Source organism: Pseudophryne corroboree, chromosome 4, assembly GCF_028390025.1.
Source record: "Pseudophryne corroboree isolate aPseCor3 chromosome 4, aPseCor3.hap2, whole genome shotgun sequence".
Classification (NCBI taxonomy): domain Eukaryota; kingdom Metazoa; phylum Chordata; class Amphibia; order Anura; family Myobatrachidae; genus Pseudophryne; species Pseudophryne corroboree.
The window spans coordinates 300,440,821-300,462,293 of record NC_086447.1 but is presented as its reverse complement, the minus strand read 5'-3'; the positions used below and the strand labels follow the sequence as shown (position 1 = coordinate 300,462,293).

The following is a 21,473-nucleotide window of genomic DNA, read 5'->3' as shown; positions in this document are numbered from 1 at the left end:
AAAATATATAAATAGACAATTACTCATTCAACCATATAATCATAGAAACAGAGGGGCAAATGTAATAGGGTGCGAGCTGCCTATTTTTAAAGCGGCAATCATTTACCTGGAGAAATGTCTTGGTTCTATAGATTTATCAAATCTTGGAAACAGATAATGTGCCAACCAAATAGCTTCTAGTTGTCATTTAACAGGCTGATTGGTTGCTATGGGAAAATACTCCACTTTATCTCTCTCCAAAATGTAATCACTTCCCCTTAAACTAATTATCATTATATTAGTAATTACTCCTAGATGCACAGAGTGTAAAGTTACACTTATAAAAGAGGAAATTTCACTTTCTTGGTTTCATCCAACAGTTTAAGTATCTCAAATACGCTGATATAAAACAATACCAAATAAAAAAAAATTAAGTATTTTTAAAATTGGAATAGTTGGTTGTTACTATTATCTCTGTTCAGACCTGAAAATAAATCTCTGTTAATTGCAGCCTGTGTTCTGTCTTTGAAAACTAATTGAATAGCCCTGGGGGATCAATTAACCCATGGTAAATTACCGCGAATAAGTTAATTCCTCCCTATGTGTTTATATATATATATATATATACTATACTTCTGGTGTGCCCTGAGGAAGAGGTGGAAGCCTCGGAACATGTCGATACTACACCGCTATTAAACACGTTTTTGAGAGGAGTCCCTGTGAGTGCCGTGCCGTTTTGGAGGAGTGTATGCTAATTTGCACTGGGCACCGGGACAAGCTGTTTATAAGCACTGAGTGTCAGCTGATTTGGAGTAGTGTATATATATATATATATATATATATATATATATATAGATTTCCAGCAATGACAGCACTCAGAGATTATTACAGCAATAAAAGTGTATTAAAGTAATTAACTACTTTAATACACTTTTATTGCTGTAATAATCTCTGAGTGCTGTCATTGCTGGAAATCTACTTTTGATATGGACATGCACCGAAGGAAGCTGTCTTTAGGTTTGTGAGTGCCGGTATTCACTGGATGTATATATATATATATATATATATATATATATTTATTTCTTTTTTACACTGCAAAGATCTATGTTGATGACGATCATCAATTATGTGTACCAACCTTACCGTACTCTGCATACACTTACTCGTCCCTTCACTCCCTATCTAGAGTTAGTAGATGCGTCTGGACCTGCACACAGACATCTGCGCATACATATCTGTACAATAGCGTATTATGGGGAACATTTACTAAGCACTGATAAGAGCGGAGAAGTGAGTCAGTGGAGAAGTTGCCCATGGCAACCAATCAGCACTGAAGTAACATGTATAATTTGCATACTATAAAATTATACAGCGCTGCTGATTGGTTGATGGGGCAACTTCTCCACTGACTCACTTCTCCGCTCTTATCACTGCTTAGTAAATGTCCCCTTTAATGCAGATTTACCTGAGCCACTGTGAGAGAATCCTATGCTCACAGCAGCTGGCAGGAATTGGGACATGGAGGTCTGTGATTTCCACTTGTACCTAGTTTTTCATGGAATTTATTTCAGAGTGGAGACAAATGGTTTTAAAACATGCACTTTGCAGAGCGTTGGGTCCTTTATTACATTTCACAGTTTACAAACCACAAACCAAACCACATAAATTCTGTGGTTTATATTAAACTGCAGGTTAGTACATATCCCACCACTGTGTTCATTTTATATAACTTTTCTGCCTTTTTATTTTACTTACACCAAAATGAGACATGATCACTAGATCACTTGGTCAGTAACTAATGTTTACCTCAGGCATAACTGCAGTGCTGCTTGTTTTTAAAAACCTTTCCTGCAAAACAGTTTATTTTGAACTTATTTTAAAGTTAGATTTAAATATTCAGAAAAAAATCCCATTGTGCTCATTGGGTTAGATGTGGTAAACAAACTAGAAGCTCCACATACCTGACTGTGTCCCCCAGTGCTGATGGAGCACACACGGAGCTTGTATAAAGTGCCTGGTTTCAAGTCATTACAGGTATAATCTGTAGCTGATCCACTATATGCTACCTTCCATTGAGTTGCTGTAAAAAGAAAAATCATTATCATAATGTAAGGGTAAATATTCAGGATTTTACAGTAGCACTGAATAGAGAGGGAAAGCAACAACAAGAAAAATAAAGGCAACCCATACATGCAAATAAAGGATTAAGCCTACTTCAAACAGGTGATAGTGTAACCGCCAGTACCATCTTAACAGCATCGTAGGCTATGGGCAAAGCAATGCACTGGGGCCCCTACACACCCATTCACTGGAATAATTAAAAAGAAAATCATAATTTACCCCACCTGCAGTCCTGTACGGTCTCTTCGCATGTTTCCACACAGTGAATGGCTGTCAGCACTCTGATTGGTGGACCTCATCCATACACCAATCAGCATGCTGACAGCCATTTACTGTCTGTATGTAGACTAGGAGGCAGGTAGAGAATGATGCACTGTGATTGGTGGGTAGTATTCTCTACCTGCCTCCCAAGAAGCTCCAGATACTGTAGCCCCCTAGCCCAGCTAACCCCTGCGCGAATGCCCCTAGAATTGTGTGCCCCTGGGCAGCTACCCAGTGTGATGGTCATGGTAACAATTACATTAGAAAAATAGTGCTTGTATTCATGCAAAAGGCTCTGTCCAGTTTCAGTATGAAAGTGGATTTGAGCCACCGACTGTCAGATTAATACCAACAGGACCCTGTTGCAGTTTAATACATGAATTTCACATTTTTACCTGCAGAACAAATTGACAAAGATATTGACCATTTATAAAGAAACCTAGCTGCTGTGATAGTGGGTATGAAGAGCACTTGTTTATATTGCATGCTACTGTAGTGAATAGCAATTATCTATCAGCCTTCATTTATTTACAGCATTATGCATTTGTACTGCAGTGCAATACTGTATAGGTAAAAGAGCAAAGCATAAGGTGACAGCTCTTGATAAGATGATATTTGGTAGTAACCACAAAGTATCAATGAGCGGCTGATAATGTGCACCTTGTGAATCTATCGACTTTACATTTAATGTTATTTTCCCTGAAGTCAAACCTCAGTAGAGAACACACTAAGTTCAGAAGACCTGTTTCTTGGAATTCATTAGCGGTACACAAGCAATCTTCACAGAGTAATTGGTAGGAAGTGAATAAACCGCCGTATGCCATCCTGTCTCTACTGTGGCTCATCTGTTTGTGCAGCGCTCACTAACATTACTCTGCCCTTTTCAGAGCTTTCACATTAATGAACGAAAATGTACGTGCATAGCCTGTGCGCTAGCTGCTAAACTGAGGTGATCTCACATGAGCCAGATTTTAAAACAAAAATTAGAGATGAACAAAAAAAGAAACATATATTTTTTTTTATCTTCCTTTAGAAAAATAAATAGACCAGGGGTTCTCAAACACAGGGGGTCATTCCGAGTTGTTCGCTCGTTGCCGATTTTCGCAACGGAGCGATTAAGGTGAAAATGCGCATGCGCATGGTACGCAGTGCGCATGCGCTAAGTATTTTAGCACAAAACTTAGTAGATTTACTCACGTCCGACCGAAGAATTTCCATCGTTGAAGTGATCGGAGTGTGATTGACAGGAAGTGGGTGTTTCTGGGCGGAAACTGTCTGTTTTCTGGGAGTGTGCGGAAAACGCAGTCGTGCCAAGATAAAACGCGGGAGTGTCTGGCCGAACGCAGGGCATGTTTGTGACATCAAACCAGGACGAAACGGTCTCAGCCGATCGCAGTGTAGGAGTAAGTCTCGAGCTACTCAGAAACTGCTAAGAATTTTCTATTCGCAATTCTGCTAATCTTTCGTTCGCTATTCTGCTAAGCTAAAATACACTCCCAGAGGGCGGCGGCCTAGCATGTGCAATGCTGCTAAAATCTGCTAGCGAGCGAACAACTCGGAATGACCCCCACAGTCCTCAAGGCACATGAGCAGTCCAGGTTTTAAGGATAGACATACTTAAGCACAGGTGAGTTAATTAGTACCTCAGTTATTTTGATTCTGTACTCAAGCATGGATATCACTCAAACCTGGACTGTTAGGGTATCTGGACTATAGATCTACACTAAAAAAGTCTACAGACATAGGGGGTCATTCCAAGTTGATCGCACGCTAGCTGTTTTTAGCAGCCGTGCAAACGCATAGTCGCCACCCACGGGGGAGTGTATTTTTGCTTTGCAAGTGTGTGAACGCCTGTGCAGCCGAGCTCTGCAAAAACATTTTGTGCAGTTTCAGAGTAGGTCTGAACTTACTCAGCCCTTGCGATCACTTCAGCCTGTCCGGTCCCGGAATTGACGTCACACACCCACCCTCCAAACGCCCGGACACGCCTGCGTTTTCCCTACCACTCCCAGAAAACGGTCAGTTGCTACCCATAACGCCCTCTTTCTGTCAATCTTCTTGGGATCGGCTGTGCGTATGGATTCTTCGTTAAATCCATAGCTCAGCAACGATCCCCACTGTACCCGTACGACGAGTGTGCGGATTGCGGTGTATACGCATGCGCAGTAGAAACCTGATCGCAGCGCAGCGAAAATTGGCAGCGTGCAATCAACTCGGAATGACCCCCAATAGGTCTACCACTAATGGTAGACATGCATTATTTTGACAGGGTGAAAAGGCCTGCATGTAAAAGGTAGACAGTTCAGCATGTCGACAGGGTCAAAAGATCGACATGACAATGATCGACACACATATGGTAGACACAAGTTTTTTTATTTATATTTTTCATTTTTTTCAACTTTTTCATACTGTACATTCCACATGGACTATAATTGGGAATAGTAACCTGTGCCGGGCGCAGCGGTAGCAGAGCGAGGCACCTTGCCTGAAGCATGCGAGGAGACGCAGTACACTAATGAGGCTTGCTTGCAGCAGAAAAGTGATAAAACACCCCCAAAAAAAAACATTTTAAAAATTGTGTCTACCTCTTTTGTGTCAACCATTTCCATGTCGACCTTTCCCACTGTCTACTTATTCGATGTTGACCTTTTGACCCTGTCGACCTAATGCATGTCTACCATTAGTGGTAGACTTATTGACTGTAGACCTTTTTAGTGTAGATCTAATAATCCACACCGACTGTTAGTATGGCTTGAGGGCTGTGGTTGGGAAACACTGGAATAGACCATAGGTCAGGCATTTCCAACCTCGGTCCTCAAGGCACACTAACAGTCCAGGTTTTAGTGATATCCATGCTTGAGCACAGGTGACTTAATTATTATCTCAGTTACTTTGATTTTACCATCTATGGTGAAGAACTGCACTGTTAGTGTGCCTTGGGGACCGAGGTTGGGAATGCCGCCATAGGTTCTCAAACTCAGTCCTCAGGACCTATATGGATTCCTGAGGACTGAGTTTGAGAGCCACTGGAATAGACATATAATAATATCATCTAATGTCAGATATAAATTAATGGAGGACAAGAAAAGGTATAGTTCCTTTATTGCCACAATGAATTGCATTTATTTGAATGGATTGATTCACCATTGCATTTTATAAACCCTATAAATTGCACCTTCTATTGTTAAATACAGGGTTTGTCTAACAGTACCAGCAAAGTAAAAATGATCTCTCCCAGGAACAATGGAACATTCCTAATTTATACCATCACACCTAATCTGCCTTCTTTATTATTGGCGGCACCTGTACTTTAAGATACTGTAAAATATGTTCAAGTATAAATATTATCAGATTTAGATATACAGAAAAATCATAGGGCCACACTGGGAGATACTTAATCTAGAGATTGGCCGGCCAGTGTACGAGTGACATCATTACAAGGCTTCTGTATACAAATATCACTGCATGTGAGCCGTATTATGTAAGTCTGTGTATTCTGAAGCCAGACTTAAAAATAATATTTGTAGCAATCATTGTGTTGAGGTCTGGACCTATGTCCCCAAGTCAGCCACCTTATCTTCCTACCCATAAAGCTGACTGCTGGCATATATAACATTAAGGCAAGTGGTAACTAAGGCAACACATATATAGATGCGATAGGAAATTCATGCGGAGCATCTCTGACTCAATACAGAAAATACATATTTAACTTGCTGGTATCTACTTAGTTACATACTGTATATATTTGTGATTAATATAGAACCAGGTATACAGCCATTGAATCTTTGTTCCTTATGTGTTTTCAGTAAATGTAATTTACTTGCATGAAAATAATGTTATAAAACATATAACTGGAGCTCTTGCTGCAAAACACACCTTCAGACGTGCCTTCAGAAATCTCCAAAAGGTATTTCAGTATTTCTGAGCCACCGTTGTCTTCAGGAGCATCTGAAAGAAAGACAGTTATATTGCGTGCCGCAGGCTGCATAAGACACAGCACTTATCTCTCCCTGCTCCTGCTAACAGCTCCTTTCCCAGCATTTGTTTTGATGAGGAACACTAGCTGGCTCATCTTGAGAAAAGAACATCACTTATAGCTGCACTGTTACACCAACTGGTCTGTGTTTCTTTTATATCTAGACCAGAGGCTCCCAAACGCAGTCCTCAAGGCACCCCAACGGTCCAGGTTTTAAATGTATCCATGCTTGGCCACAGGTGACTTAATTAGCACTTAAGTCAACTTGAATTAATCATCTGTACTGAGCCATGGATATACCTAAAACCTGGACTGTTGGGGTGCCTTGAGGACAGCGTTTGGGAACCACTGATCTATACACAAATATCTATAGAACCAAAATCTAAATAAAATCAGACATATGTACTTTGATTAGTGCAAACTGTTTGTACAGTAAATGTTGAAATTGTACTGCAAAATTATTATTATTATTATCCTTTATTTATATGGCGCCACAAGGGTTCCGCAGCGCCCAATTACAGAGTACATAAACAAATAATCAAACAGGAAAACAGCAACTTACAGTTAATGACAGTATAGGACAAGTAAAGGGTAAATAAACATAGTTACATCAGCAGATGACACTGGAATAAGTATCAGGTGGCAGAAGACTGATGGATTTGGTGCAGTTGAAGATTATTAAAGTAAGAAAGGATAAGCACATGAGGGAAGAGGGCCCTGCTCGTGAGAGCTTACATTCTAAAGGGGAGGGGTAGACAGACAGGGGTGACACAGATGGGGTACATAGAGAGCGTAGAACAGAGGGTTAGGATGAGATTTGGCTGGGTTTGGTGAAGAAGTGGGTCTTTAGAGCCCATTTGAAGTTTTGTAGAGAGGTGGAGAGTCTGAGGGGGAGAGGTAGGGAATTCCAGAGAAGTGGTGCAGCACGTGAAAAATCTTGGAGGTAGGAGTGGGAGGAAGTAATCCGTAGGCAGGAGAGTCGGCGTGCATTAGCAGAGCGAAGAGGACGGGTGGGAGTGTAAAGGGAGATAAGGTCAGAGATGTAGATGGGAGAGGAGTGGGTGAGGGCTTTGTAAGCGAGTGTGAGAAGCTTGAAATGGATTCTGAAAGGGAAGGGGAGCCAGTGAAGGTCTAGTAAGAGAGGAGAGGTGGACGTAGTGCGTTTGGTGAGGAAGATGAGCCTGGCAGCAGCACTGAGGATAGATTGGAGTGGAGAGAGGTATTTGTCAGGAATGCCAGTCAGGAGCAGATTACAGTAGTCCAGTCTGGAGATGACCAGTGAGTGGATAAGAGTCTTAGTAGCATCCTGGGTCAGAAAGGGTCTGATCCTGGAAATATTTTTTAGATGAAAATGGCAGGTTTGTGAGAGGTGCTGAATGTGTGGTTTGAAGGAGAGGGAGGAGTCAAGGATTACTCCAAGACAGCACACTTGGGGGCTAGAGGAGATAGTAGTGCCATCAATAGATAATGAGATTGTAGGAGTTGAGGTTATGCGGGAAGGAGGGAAGATGATCAGCTCGGTCTTAGACATGTTAAGTTTAAGAAAGCGCTGGGACATCCAGGAAGAGGTAGCAGAGAGACAGTTGGAGATACGAGTGAGAAGAGCAGGGGAGAGGTGTGGAGAGGAAAGATAGATTTGGGTGTCATCAGCATAGAGATGACATTGGAAACCAAAAGAACTAATGAGCTAATTTCATCTTTATTAAAGAAACCTTTATGGGCGTTCTACTACACTGATACAAGTAAGCATACATGTAAGAAATCTGTCAAGTCCCCATCACATCACTTTGGTGACCCCATAAGAAGGTGGACGTCTGATCTCCTCTGGGACTGTTCTCCATCACCTTTTTTTTCCTCGTCAACACCGTGGAAAGGACTCTGTGTATATACAGTATTACACCATGATATGTTTAATTCTTTGTTCCATGTAAACCCTGATATCGGTGAGAGGACAACTCAAGTGAAGGGACAATTGGAGCGCAAAAAGTGAGATTGTACCTTTTCTTTGCTAACTAATGAGCTTACCTAGTGAGGACGTATAGAGAGAGAAGAGAAGAGGACCAAGGACAGAACCTTGGGGTACCCCTACAGTTAGTGGAAGTGAGGGGGAGGTGGAGTCATGAGAGGAGACAGAGAAAGAACGGTCAGAAAGGTAGGAGGACAGCAAAGAGAGGGCAGTGTCACGCAGACCAATGGAGTGAAGAATTTGCAGTAGGAGAGGATGGTCCACAATGGAAAACAAATCTATATAGTCAAGACTACATTTTATAGTGCATTTTGAATTACAAAATACAGGACCAGTACACATAGACTAGCTGTTGCATAGTGTCAGTCTGGAAGCGACTGACATTATGCAACAGTGAGTACCTATTAATTATTTCTTGTGATCACTTTACTTTATTAAGTCACTATGCATTCTGCAATGTTCACTAGATAGTTTGCTTTAGAACTCAGACTTCCCTCACTGCAATACAGTAACATGTTTAGACGTCCAAAACATAGCTTATCGTCTTTCCTTCTCCCAGGCTATCCACCTACCCTCAAATCTGCCCTCACTTATAACCAGTAGCGGCTCCAGGGGTGGGGATGCAGCGCAGTCCAAAATTCAAATAGGAGAGCCACACCAATGCTGAGACTGAATTCAGTATTAAAACATTGCAGTACTAATGCACTTAAAGCCTAACTCAGCATAGCACATCTTCAACCCTTTACTCTGACATGTGGGGGGACGCCCAGCACACGATGGCAACCCGCCATCTTTTGGGTGGCAGCGGGTGCGTGTGACGTCACGCAGCCACCACAACCCACCCTGCAAATGGTCCGGATAAGCCTGCCACCGAAACGCTGACGCAACACCTCCTCCCGCTCTGTGAACGCCACTGCCTGTCAATCAGGCAGAGGCATTCGCACATGTGAGATGCTGTCATATGCAGTGCGGCTTATGTGCGTGCACACTGCACAGGGATTCAGCATGCGCAGCTTAGAATTTAAGCATGGATCTCTCATGTGTATGCCCCCCATCGAAAGCGATGCTATCGCCGGTGCTAGATTGAGCCTGCATGCAGGCTCAATCTAGCGAGTCGCTCACTTCAGCGCTGAGTGCTGAGTGGGGGAGAGATGTGTGCTGAGCGGTCACTGATAGATCGCTCAGCACACATCTCTTTAGTGTGTACCCCCCATTATACTGCAGGTTTGTACCGGATTACATGTCTCCAACCCTTCAACTGAACACAAAATGATTCACTTTAACTCTTCCACAGCAGGGAACATTGCTTACATGACATCATGTTCTGCTTTACCCAATAAACAGCTTTATTAGCGTCACAAACTGTCAAGAACAATATTGTCAAGAGAGGACAATGGCTCTTATCTGTGAGTACGATAAGGTTGGTGTATGTCTGAATATGAATGAGACTCTAGTCATTTCACTAGAGACGTGTTTTGTAGTTACAGACATTTATTAAAATGCTTTATCCATCTTCATCTCTATACTGTTGTACTTTTGGAGCAGAGTTATAAAATTGGAGCACAGCTATTGTATAAACAAGTATAGCAAAGTGACTAAATGAAGGAAAATAGTGATTAATGAATCCTGCTGTCTAATAACTCTCTTTACATAACGACACAAAGCCTTACAATTGCCACAATAATAGAAAATGGCATTTTGCAATATGCAAAGATTGATCCAAATTAAATACAGGTGCATGGATGGGGGTACTTACCCCACTGCACGGTGAATCCATGTGCGCTGGTAGGACCCCTAACAGCAGGTCGAGATGGAGGTCCCGGCCGGTCCGGGCTTGTTGTGCAGACCAATATTTCACTTGGACTGCTACTTCCTTCAATGTTTGAGGCTATTAGCTGTAGCACAGACAACAGATAATTAAATATTAATTAATTTCATTTGGGATATAGCTTTGTTACATATAATAATGAAAAAAAGGATATAAAACAAATAGATCAAACTATTAAGTGGCTTTCTTTCCCCAGAGTTGCATCTAGAATTGGCACTCTATAACATAGCTCCTACTGATAATGGAAGATATCTCATTTTAGTCATCCAACCTAATCATTTACTAATGATGTCTCCTGTATTTAAAGAGCGCAGCCTATGTTTGGGACTGAATATGTGGGCTCACAAATCTGCACATATAGGGGGGAAATCAGTGGCGTGCGGTGAGGTCCTGGCAGCTAACCCCCCACCCCCACCCCCCTACAATGTGGGGAGGAAGGGGGGGGGGGGGGGAGTGTAGTCCCCCATACATTGCTAAAACCAGCACCAGGCAGAACCAGCCAGGGGGAGTAATGCCATAGCAGGGGAGACACTCTGTATGGGGTCCCCTGCCATAACATTAATCATCCCCCCAAACTAGTCAGCACAGGGTTGGAATTCCTCGGAAGTGGGGACCCCAAAAAATAAAAATGGGGTTCCCCTCCCGAGCAATAACCAGCACTGGGCTGATAGCCCAGTGCTATGCCCCGCACCCCTGGTGGAGGTGGGTGAGGGGTTCATTGTTAATATTGTGCTTTACAGGTGGCCTACAGGTCCCAGCAAGCCTGCCCCAGCATGCTGGCACTTGGAGAACCACAAGTGCCAGCATGCCTGGACATAATGGGCCCGTTGGCAACAGTAGTCCACCTGTAAAGAATAGTAATATTGTTCTTTAAAGGTGGCCTACAGGTCCCAGCAAGCCTGCCCCCTCAACCTTTGCACGCCCTTGTGGTATTATATTAAGTATTACCTACAATCATAATTGTGTGAGTGGTTAAATATTGCAGGTACAAAGGGCGTGCAATGATTAAGGGGTCGTAGCCCCTTGCAAAGGCGTGAACAGCGCACGCAGGGCCTGAAGAATCACCTAGTAGGTGCTGTGGTTGGGGGAGTGGCGAGTGCGGGGGAGACGCAGATAGGGGAGGGGGTCCAGGGTGCCGCAAGTGAGGGAGGGGCAGTTGCGGGGGTGCCGCGGTGGGGGAGGTGCTGGTGTGGTGGTGTCGCGGGTGAGGGAGGGGCGGGTGCGTGGGTGCTGCGGGTGGGGTCCGGAGCCACCGTGGGTGGGGGAGGAGCGGTTGCGGATGTGGTGGGTGGCGGAGGGGCAGGTGTGGGGGTGTTGCGGGTGGGGGAGGGGGTCTGGAGCCACCGCGGGTGGGGGAGGGGTGGGTGCGGTGGTACCGCGGGTGGGGGAGTTGAGGGGGTGCTGCGGGTGGGGGAGGGAGTCCGGAGCCACCACAGGTGGTGGAGGGGGGGTTGTGGGGTGCCGCGGATGGGGCCTGGAGGTACTGCGAATGGGGAAGGGGCGAGTAATGCTTCTCCTGTTTCTCCTCCTGGAAGCAGCTAAGCTGCTGTCCTCCGTTTGGCAGTGGCTCTCCCGGAGACTCGCACAGCAGCCAGTCACTATTGTTAGCGCCGGTGTCCCAACGCGCCGCATTACAGGGAAGATGCACTCAATAAACTACAGCTCCCAGCAGCCCTTAGCGCCGGAATGCTTCGGCACTATGGGCTGCTGGGAGCTGTAGTTTATTTACTGCGTCTACTTCCCTGTAATGCGGTGCGTTGGGACACCGGCGCTAATAGTAGTGACTGGCTGGCAGTACTGACTGACTTGCTAAATCAATGTAAAAGGTGAGAGTGCTGTGCAGTGTCAGTGACACTGCACACCCACTGCACTGCACAGCACTGTCACCTTTTACATTGATTCAACGTCCAGACATTACCCTCCGTGATATCACCCACTCTATCCGTTACATTAACCATCTCGGGGCTTCCAGACCGGCAGCCCAGGTGCTGTGTTGCGGAGTAAGGGCCTCTGGGGATCTGGGCGCGGCTGTCGCAAAGAGGATGCTCCGGGACTCAGAGAGTATGCGGCGCAGGGAGGGCTATGGAAGCCTTCCGCTGTGCCGCTTTCTTACACATCTATGCTGGTGGCCGCTGCAGCTTTTGTTCCACCTGCGCCGCGGCTAGGGAGTGGAGATTGTTGATGCTGGAGGGGGCAGGCGGACTGACAGCAGGACATAGGACGCTGCAGTAAAAGATTCCCCCCCCCCCCTATCTATAGCGCAGAGCATGCAGAGTATGCAGTGGCATACCCTCCCAACTGTACCTTTTTGGCAGGTACAGTACCTTTTTTTTATGGTCTGTATCGATTTTTGGCTCTCCAAACTTCCATTGAAAGTATTGGAAAAGGGGTGGGACCATGTCACTTTACCCATGGCCACGCCCCCTACGAATTTGTAGCTATTTTTATGTGTAAATTGTTGGAGGGTATGTTGCTGCAGATGCAGTGGGACTATTTTGGGGTGTGGACCTGGAGCTGCAGCTCCATCAGCCCCATTGTTAATCCTGCTCTGGGAACACACAGCAGCCAAAGGACAGAGCCTCCCATTGGTGAATCAAACAAATCATACATTATGTGAGGTCAACGTTTTGGGGACCACCTCCCCGTCTTCAGGACGCAGGGCTTTTTGAATTTCCTACCAGCAATTACTGAGCAGCTTTATTTTTATACTACAATTTAGATTTCAGTTTGGCAGGGCCGCAACTTGGATTTCTGTCACCCGGGGCAAGGCAGTAACTTGGCGCCCCCAACCCCACCACCATTCAAATTACACCAGACAAGTACCCCTTATTCACGTTACACCACACAGAAGAACCCCTTATTCACATTACACCACACAGAGGCTTCCAACTTAATGCTCCACTGATCCTTGCATGGGGAGTGGGGTGTAAAATGAACTCTTTACTTAAGCAGTGCATTTGTGCACCCTAGGACAATAAGACATATACATATTAAAGCTCTAAGGCAGGCATGTCCAAACTGTGGCCCTCCAGCTGTTGAGAAACGACACATCCCAGCATGCCCTGACACAGCTTTAGCATTCTCTGACAGCAAAACTGTGTCAGGGCATGTTGGGATATGTAGTTTCACAACAGCTGGATGGCCACAGTTTGGACATGCCTGCTTTAAGGATACTAACAGGACCAACAGCTAGCAAACACATACACATCTGATCTGAGAAGCTCCGGCGCTAGCCTCCGTCTGGGCTCCGGGAGCGGCCTGTCTCAGGTTACACCGCGGAAAAGCCCCTCACCTGAGGCAGGACAACACGTGGGCGCATAGCTGGCTGGGACCACAGACTGTCATACTGGGGAATTCTGGGAAGGCAAGTCCTCCTGTACCAAAACTTTCAGTGTCTCCTATAAACAGCCAGCACCAGAGGATCTACATCTCCCAGCATGCAGAGCAATGTTGTTCAGTGGCAGCCAATGGGCTGCCATGTAGTCGGCACTGCAGCATAATGGGACAAGTAGTTCCGGCGATGTCTATAGAAGACACTGGGATGCTATGGGCCATGTGCAGACGGGCATGCTAGGTAGTGGTGGTCACAGATCGGCGATCGCGTGGGGGGTGGCCAGTACTGCCCACAGGCCAACTGCGCTGTGTGCAGCGGTGGCGCACATTAAGCACTACCCTAGTTACAGCTGTGCCTGGCGCCCAGGTCACGTGCCCCCTTGGCCCCCCTAGTTGCTGCCCTGAATTTAGACACGCCCCCTCTCCAAATCTAAATCTTTCTGCACATTTTAAATCTGCCCACCTGCATTACAGTATGGTATTGCTCAGGTGCAAAGTTACTGTACTTGCTTTGTTTTTGTGTTTTGCTTTTCTCCCAATTCAGAATCAGCCCCTAATACAGAGAATTGCTCTGTACGAATGAAACAGAGCTGGGTCATTTTCGGCTACCAACATTAACGTTTTATGCAAATATTTTGGGTAGCACCCTGAAATACACTGGCAGATACATTGTGAAACGCCACCAATACATGCACATAAGCCAACCTGAACATAAATGGCAAGCTGCATACAAGTAGGGTGCAATGATCATGAGGAACACTACACACTACTACACTAGATTTCTGGTCCCTGTGGGTATTAGAAAGAATAACAGACAGAACTACAATGAAGTCACAATCAAATTAGCAATCAATGTGGTGACAGAAAGCTACAGTATTATATTCCTCAGATGTATACACAAAGAGAAATAACAGCCTTTTATGGAATATACTAGCAATTTACAAACTTTTAAATCAGGTGTCTGAATAAACCATAGCAGTAAATACAAGCTTGAGTCAGTATGGCGACAGCTATTATATCTCTCAGACAAAACTACAACTTCTTAAGAAACATAACAGCAATTTCTAAACATTCAAATTACACATGTATCAACGCTCATCTTTCCTGCGGCACGGGCACATGTCCTGCGCAGAGCCGCGGGTGCACTAAGCTGCGACTAGGTACCACTATCCAAGTATGCGATAACCCCATTCCATTGCCACAGTCTGAATCTATCGAGTGCTGAGATTTTATTATTTACTTATTAACAGATTCTTGTATAGCGTATGTGAGGATGTGAAAGTGAAGAAAGACAAAATATGTGAAGTTATGTGTGGACTGTACATAGGGGATGTAATTAGATAGAGAGGCTTTGAAGGTTATGTGAGTGGTCCCGGAATTTGATAAGCTTGTCTGCATAGGTGAGTTTTCAGGGAACGCTTGAAGGTTTGGAGACTAGAGGTGAGTCTTATTGTGCGTGAGAGGGCATTCCACAGAGCAGAGCAGTGCAGCCTGGAAAAAGTCACGTCATTTTGAGTGGGAGCGAGTAATGCATGTGGATGAAAGACGCAGATCTTGAGCAAAGCGGAGATGTTGGGTTGAGAGATATTTTGAGATGAGCTAGAGATATATGTTGGTGTAGTTTGGTTAATAGCCTTTATGTAAGTAAAAGAATTTTAGGTATTTGAATAAGGCAAAATACAAGTAACCGATGAAGAGACTGACAGAGCGTATCAGCAGATGATGAATGGTTGGCAAGGGAGATCAGCCTTGCAGCTGCATTGAAAATGGATTGTAGTGGTGAGAGTCTATTTATGGGAAGACCAGTAAAGAGACTATTGCAATACTCAATGCGAGAGATAATGAGAGCATGGATTACACTTTTTGCAGTGTCTTGTGTAAGATATGGTCGTATTTTGGATATGTTTTTTAGATGCATGTAACATGATTTTGAGACAGATTTAATGTGGGGAACAAAGGGCAGTTCAGAGTTAAGGAAGACACCTTGGCAGTGAGCTTGTTGTACAGTGTTAATTGTTGAGTTCTCAACAGTGATACAGATATCAGGTTGGTAACTATTATTAGCCAGTGGAAATATAATTAATTCTATTTTGGAAATATTAAGTTTGAGGTGGCAAGATGACATACAAGATGAAATGGCAGAAAGGCATTCAGTGACATGGACCAATACAGATGGTGACAAATCTGGGGAGGATAGGTAGATTTGAGTACCATCCGCATATAGATGATACTGAAATCTGAAAAAGCCGATTAGTTTACAAAGAGATGTAATATAGATTGAGATAAGCAGAGGACTATTTACCACTCCTATCGTAATGCCTTGGACACTTCCAAACAAACATATTTCCAAACTGTCATCTCTGCTCAAGCCTCTAACCCCAAGCAACGTTTTAATACATTTAAATAACTTCTCAACCCTCCCTCACCCAATCCACCAACCACTATCAATGCAAAAGATCTTGCTTCCTACTTCAAGGACAACAGTCATAAGATCCGAGATGAAATGATATGCTCTTCCTCTGCCAGTTAGCTACTCAATTCCCTACCTGACCATCTGTCACCTTTTTTTTCATTTGATCTCACAAATGAAGATGAAGCATCAACACTCTTCTTATCCTCCTACTCTACTACCTCTCCGATCCTATAACCTCACAAACAAGTAAAGCTCTGTCTCCTGTGCTCATCCCAACTTTAACTAAAAGCTGTAATCTCTCTCTCTCTCTGCTTGTATCTTTTCTTCACTGTTCAAGCATGCAGTGATTACTCCCATTCTGATAAAGAAAAATTCTAACTCTAATGGTGCACATACACTTGTGCGATGCCCTGCGACGCAACATCGTGGGGCATCGCACCGGCAGTTCAGGTGCGATGAAATTGCATCTGAACTGCCAAACTGATTACCATGCGATCATGCGATAGATCGCAAGGTAATCACGTGATGGGCACCACACCGCCAAATGGGAGCGGCCTCTGGCCGCTCCTGGCGGGTGCCCATCGCACATCGCAGTGCGATATATAGCATGTGTTTTTAGAAACACATGCGATCGCACTGCGATTCGATAAATATTATGTGCAGCACATAATATCTTGAGACGCGATATTCGACCGGCGTGCCCGCGCATCGCGTCAAAAGGTACTAAAATGTGCATACAATCCTTCGATTTCTCTCACAGATGTGGTCGAAATCGAAGGCTAGTACCGATAAACTCATAAGTGTATGGGCACCATAACTCTCTCTCAAACTACTGTACCATCTCTCAGCTCCTATGCCCCGCCAAGTTACTTGAGAGACTTGCCGACACTCGCCTCACACACTTTCTTAACTCAGACAACTTATTGGACCCACTTCAGTCAGGCTTTCTTTCCCAACACTCCACAGAGACAGTACTGACTAAAGTAGTGAAAGATTTGGTCACTGCTAAGTCTAAAGGCCATTACTCACTTCTTATTCATCTAGATCTCTGCTGCTTTTGACAGTGTTGACCACTCTCTTTTCATAAAGATACTACAATATTTAGGGCTTCAGGACACAGCCTTTGATTGGCTCTATCCTACCTATCTAATCGCTCTTTCAGTGTCCGCTTCTCTGAATCCACCTCCTCTTCGCTACCTCTATCAGTTGGAGTACCACGAGGCTCAGTCTTATAATTTATTTATGTGAAAAATTGGCACAGTAATTCTAACCCCACCTCCTTTACTGTTACCACGCCTGGAGCTGTTTGTAAAGTGGAGGCCACCATGTGACAGTGCTGCAGGGGAGGAAGTATCTGATTGTGTGAGACACGTTTCTGTTATAGCCAGCAAGTTGAGGTTTTTTGCTTATGATCCTGCCAAGCACTCTGCTAAGACCCCCAAGGCAGCTGCTGTATATATCACTGCCTGCAGTATGACCTGTAAGATCAGGTATTAAGTTAAATGCTAATAATGCACACTGTTTAATGACAAAGTTTAGCATGCAAAAACAGAGGGCAGACTAATATACAGTATATGGTCACTTGAAAAACGACAAACTCCGGATTTAGGGCCTAATTCAGACCTGATCGCAGCAGCAAATTTGTTAGCTAATGGGCAAAACCATGTGCACTGCAGGGGGGGAGATCTAACATGTGCAGAGAGAGTTAGATTTGGGTGGGGTGTGTTCAAACTGAAATCTAAATTGCTGTGTAAAAATAAAGCAGACAGTATTTACCCTGCACAGAAACAATATAACCCACCCAAATTCAACTCTTTCTGCAAATGTTATATCTGCCCCACCTGCAGTGCACATGGTTTTGCCCATTAGCTAACAAATTTGCTGCTGCGATCAGGTCTAAATTAGGCCCTTAATGTATGTGCTTATTGGAAAAGTGATATAACACAGCACTTTGGAATGGATGTCTAATTACAGAGTTTTTAGAAGTTTGCACTAACTATTGCTGTAGAGTTAAGGTGGGTACACACGTAGCGATAAATTAAACAACGTCGCTCATTTTGACCCTTCCTGAGTGACGTCATTTACTTTATTGCTAAGTGTGTATGCCGCTGCCGAGCGATGCGTGGTCCCACGGGTCGTTAACGACCCTCGATGTCGGACGTGCATGCAGCTCAATTTGGACTCATCGGCCAAAACTGCATGCTCTGGCAGGCCGTGGCATGACGTCAGTGTGCGATATCATTAGTGCTATCGTACAGTGCGTATGCCCGCCGTCGGGCTGCCCGGCCCAGGAGAGGAAACACTAGGTGACGTCGCTCATCGAGCACATTGCCTAGTTTGTACCCACCTTTAGAATCACTAAAGGGCCACTGGAATTTGGACACAGGGTTGTTCTGTTTACAGACAGCTGACTGCATCATTAAGTTATGAACATCAGCTATAGCTTTTGTGGTTGTACCCCAACATTCAGTAGTTGTCCTTGGCATTGCCTGACAGTGTGACAGTATGTGTATATTACATATGAGAGTGTGAAAGTCTGTGTATATTATGCACGAGAGTGTGAAAGTCTGTGTATATTATGCACGAGAGTGTGAAAGTGTATGCATATTATATATGAGACTGTGACAATGGGGATTATTCAGTATGGATCGCAGAAGCGAACAGCGCAGTTTCCCAATAATCAGGAAACTGCACGTGTCGGACCCGTTCTGCACATGTGTAGAATGGGCCCTGCGAATGCCTCTGCCCGATTAACAGGCAGAGGTGTTAAGGGGGAGGTACGGAGGTGTGCCTCGCCTGTTTTCTGGAAGATGCGAGGCCAAGGACTGCGCGGCGAGATGCAGTTTCCTTGGCCTTGCAAGCCGCCCTGCGACAGGCAGCTAAGGCTTACGCAGCTTGCCATCGCAGATGACAATTGCGTCTGATCCCAGACTGCGACTCCGTTCTCAGTGCTGCGATTGCAAATATGATGGAGATAGGTACAAACTGAGGCCGTGCATTAAAGGACAAACTGACAGATACACACACTTTCTCGCTTTGTAGATTAGATTAAAAAAAAAAAAGTTTTCTTTATTGAAGCATGAAAACACTAGTCAAGAACACAATACAGACAAATACAGTAGGTAGAACAAAAATATAAGACACAAGGAACGGTATCTACACCGGCACTAACAAATATATAACTAAGCATAAATGAATAACATGGAAGATGGTTGACAGCTAATGGCAAACATGATTTAATGCTGGCCAAACAGGATTAAACTAATGGCAAACAGGACTGATGCTGGCCACGGTCAAATATCATTTAATAGACAGCCATAATTCTAACAAGCAAGAAAAGAATATAAAGAATAGCACCATCTGCTGGTAAAACATGACTTATGTAACGTCAGTAAGTCTTACCCTAAATTTGTATTGTGTGCTTCTTTGTAGATTATTCACAGTACAGGTTAACTCTTCTCCATTGTACGTAGGTTGAAATACACTGTCCTACAAGTGAAACATGACATGCAACATGAGAAGTTATGGCAGGAAATTACACTATACACTTTAGCTGTTCCTTATATTATGGTTATACAGGAGATCATGCATTTTACCAGATATTACAAGTCATCACATAATTCAATAATCAAATAAAAATGCAGCCAGCTCTTGTTTATGTAGGTCATTAAACTTCAAGGTGAATATATATTTTGACACTGCAGAATATACATTGTATACCTTAAAGAACTTTAAAAAAATAAATTTGCCAATTTTATGGAAATAACTAAATTACCTGATATATATCTAAACAAAACGTGTGCGCATATATATGCACACACACACACACACACACACACACACACACACACACACACACACACACACACACACACACACACACATATATACACATATTTATTTTCCCCCCCCCCTCTCCCAAAATAGAGAAATAGGCACACAGGTATAAATAGATGGACACCGGGAAATACTAGTGCACACAGAAGACTTTCACACTCCTCATCTATCAAATGAGTGGCTGCTAAAATACAGTAAACAACTGTGTGTAGGTGAAACACACGAAGTAAATTGAAACCAGTAAGTGAAGTAATAAAAGCGCCTCATGTGTGGTAAAAGAAATAGTCAATATACAGTACGGGGGTTGTCAGGTTCACTTAGCTTTTGATATGGGGGTCTTCGATCTGCAGACCCTCGCGATATTCAGAATGCATGTAAAAAAAGAATATAGACATGGGGTCTATTCAATTCCTGTTGGATCCTCTCCAGTTTGTGGGCATTTCCGATATGTTTTGCCCATTTCCGACAATGCTGATCCGACTTTTTTTGAAGTCAGATCAGCATTGTCGAAAAAGGGCCAAAAACCTGATGGAAATGGCCATAAATTCTTCAAAATACGTGGCTCCGTAGCTAATCTGCCGATCCACGTGTTTTCCGACAAGTCAGAAAAACAGCAACTCAGTTGAATAGGTCAAATGCTGATTCGACCTAAAAAATCGGAAAGTGCCGTCTTTTCCGACTTGGCGGCAATTCCGACTAGAATTGAATAAACCCCATAGTGCAGTGGTTTCCAAACATTTTTTAATCACGGCGCCCTAGAGTATCAGAATTTTTTTCACGGCACTCCTAGGCCAAAAATTTCTTATTGAGAAATTTAGAAAGAAATATTAAATTAAGTAGATTGTGTTTATATGTCATCCTTAGGGTCAGTTGTGTGGTGAGGGACAAAAGTTGCTTCTGTTTGTCCCCATATTTTATGACTGACAGCTACTAGCACTAGTTTTGCCTATTATATTGACCATAAATAATTTGAATTGGTCCTGGACCACCAATCCAAGGCACCCCTGCAAGTGTCCCGAGGCACCCCAGGGAGCCACGGCACACAGTTTGGGAATCACTGCCATAGTGTGTACTGTTTGTATAACTTAAAAATGTCAACAAGTGCTATGTTTAGAAATTAGGAACTACTGCAAGTCCCACAGGATTAGTATCACTTCCAGACTTTGAAAAACATTTTCTTAAAAACACAGGTTCATTTTCACAAATCCAATTCACAAATGTTAGGTATCAAACGTACAGGATAAAAAACACAATGAGCTTATCTGTGACACAGGATCATTTATTTCCCACAGAAAATAGTATTAAAATAATTTAAAAAATATAGATAGAATAAAGGGGAATATGAGAAGGGGTGGGGCCAACTACATACATATGTCTTACTTCAAACCATTTTTAAAGTGCGGGGTTGCTTGCATTCAGTTTTTTATGTCACTCTCAATTCCCCACTATCCATACATAATAATTAGTAATAATTACTTCCTGTATTTACTGCTATAAAAAGCATGTCTGGCACTACCTCAGATAAAGTCCATCACATAGGACGAAACGCATTCGGACCAGTGCCTTTGGATCCCTACTATGGACAGATAAGCTTATTGTGTTTTTTTTATCCTGTACATTTGATACCTAATGTTTGTGAATTGGATTTGTGAAAATGAACTTGTGTTTTTAAGAAAATGTTTTTCAAAGTCTGGAAGTGATACTAATCCTGTGGGACTTGCAGTAGTTCCTAATTTCTAAACACAGCACTTGTTGACAT

The 21,473-nt window shown here is 43.7% G+C and overlaps 1 protein-coding gene across 3 annotated transcripts in view; it reads right to left on the bottom strand.

Annotated features, from left to right (window-relative positions):
• Positions 1-21,473, bottom strand: part of FNDC3B (fibronectin type III domain containing 3B) — a 617,129-nt gene that overhangs the window by 150,608 nt on the left and 445,048 nt on the right. For all 3 annotated transcript variants that reach the window (XM_063916263.1, XM_063916264.1, XM_063916265.1), the window contains exons 14-17: positions 19,280-19,366; positions 10,060-10,198; positions 6,238-6,309; positions 1,941-2,059 (exon numbers count right to left, since the gene is read on the bottom strand). In XM_063916263.1, coding sequence (XP_063772333.1) covers positions 1,941-2,059; positions 6,238-6,309; positions 10,060-10,198; positions 19,280-19,366 — 417 coding nt within the window. The remainder of the gene's footprint in view (positions 1-1,940; positions 2,060-6,237; positions 6,310-10,059; positions 10,199-19,279; positions 19,367-21,473) is intronic.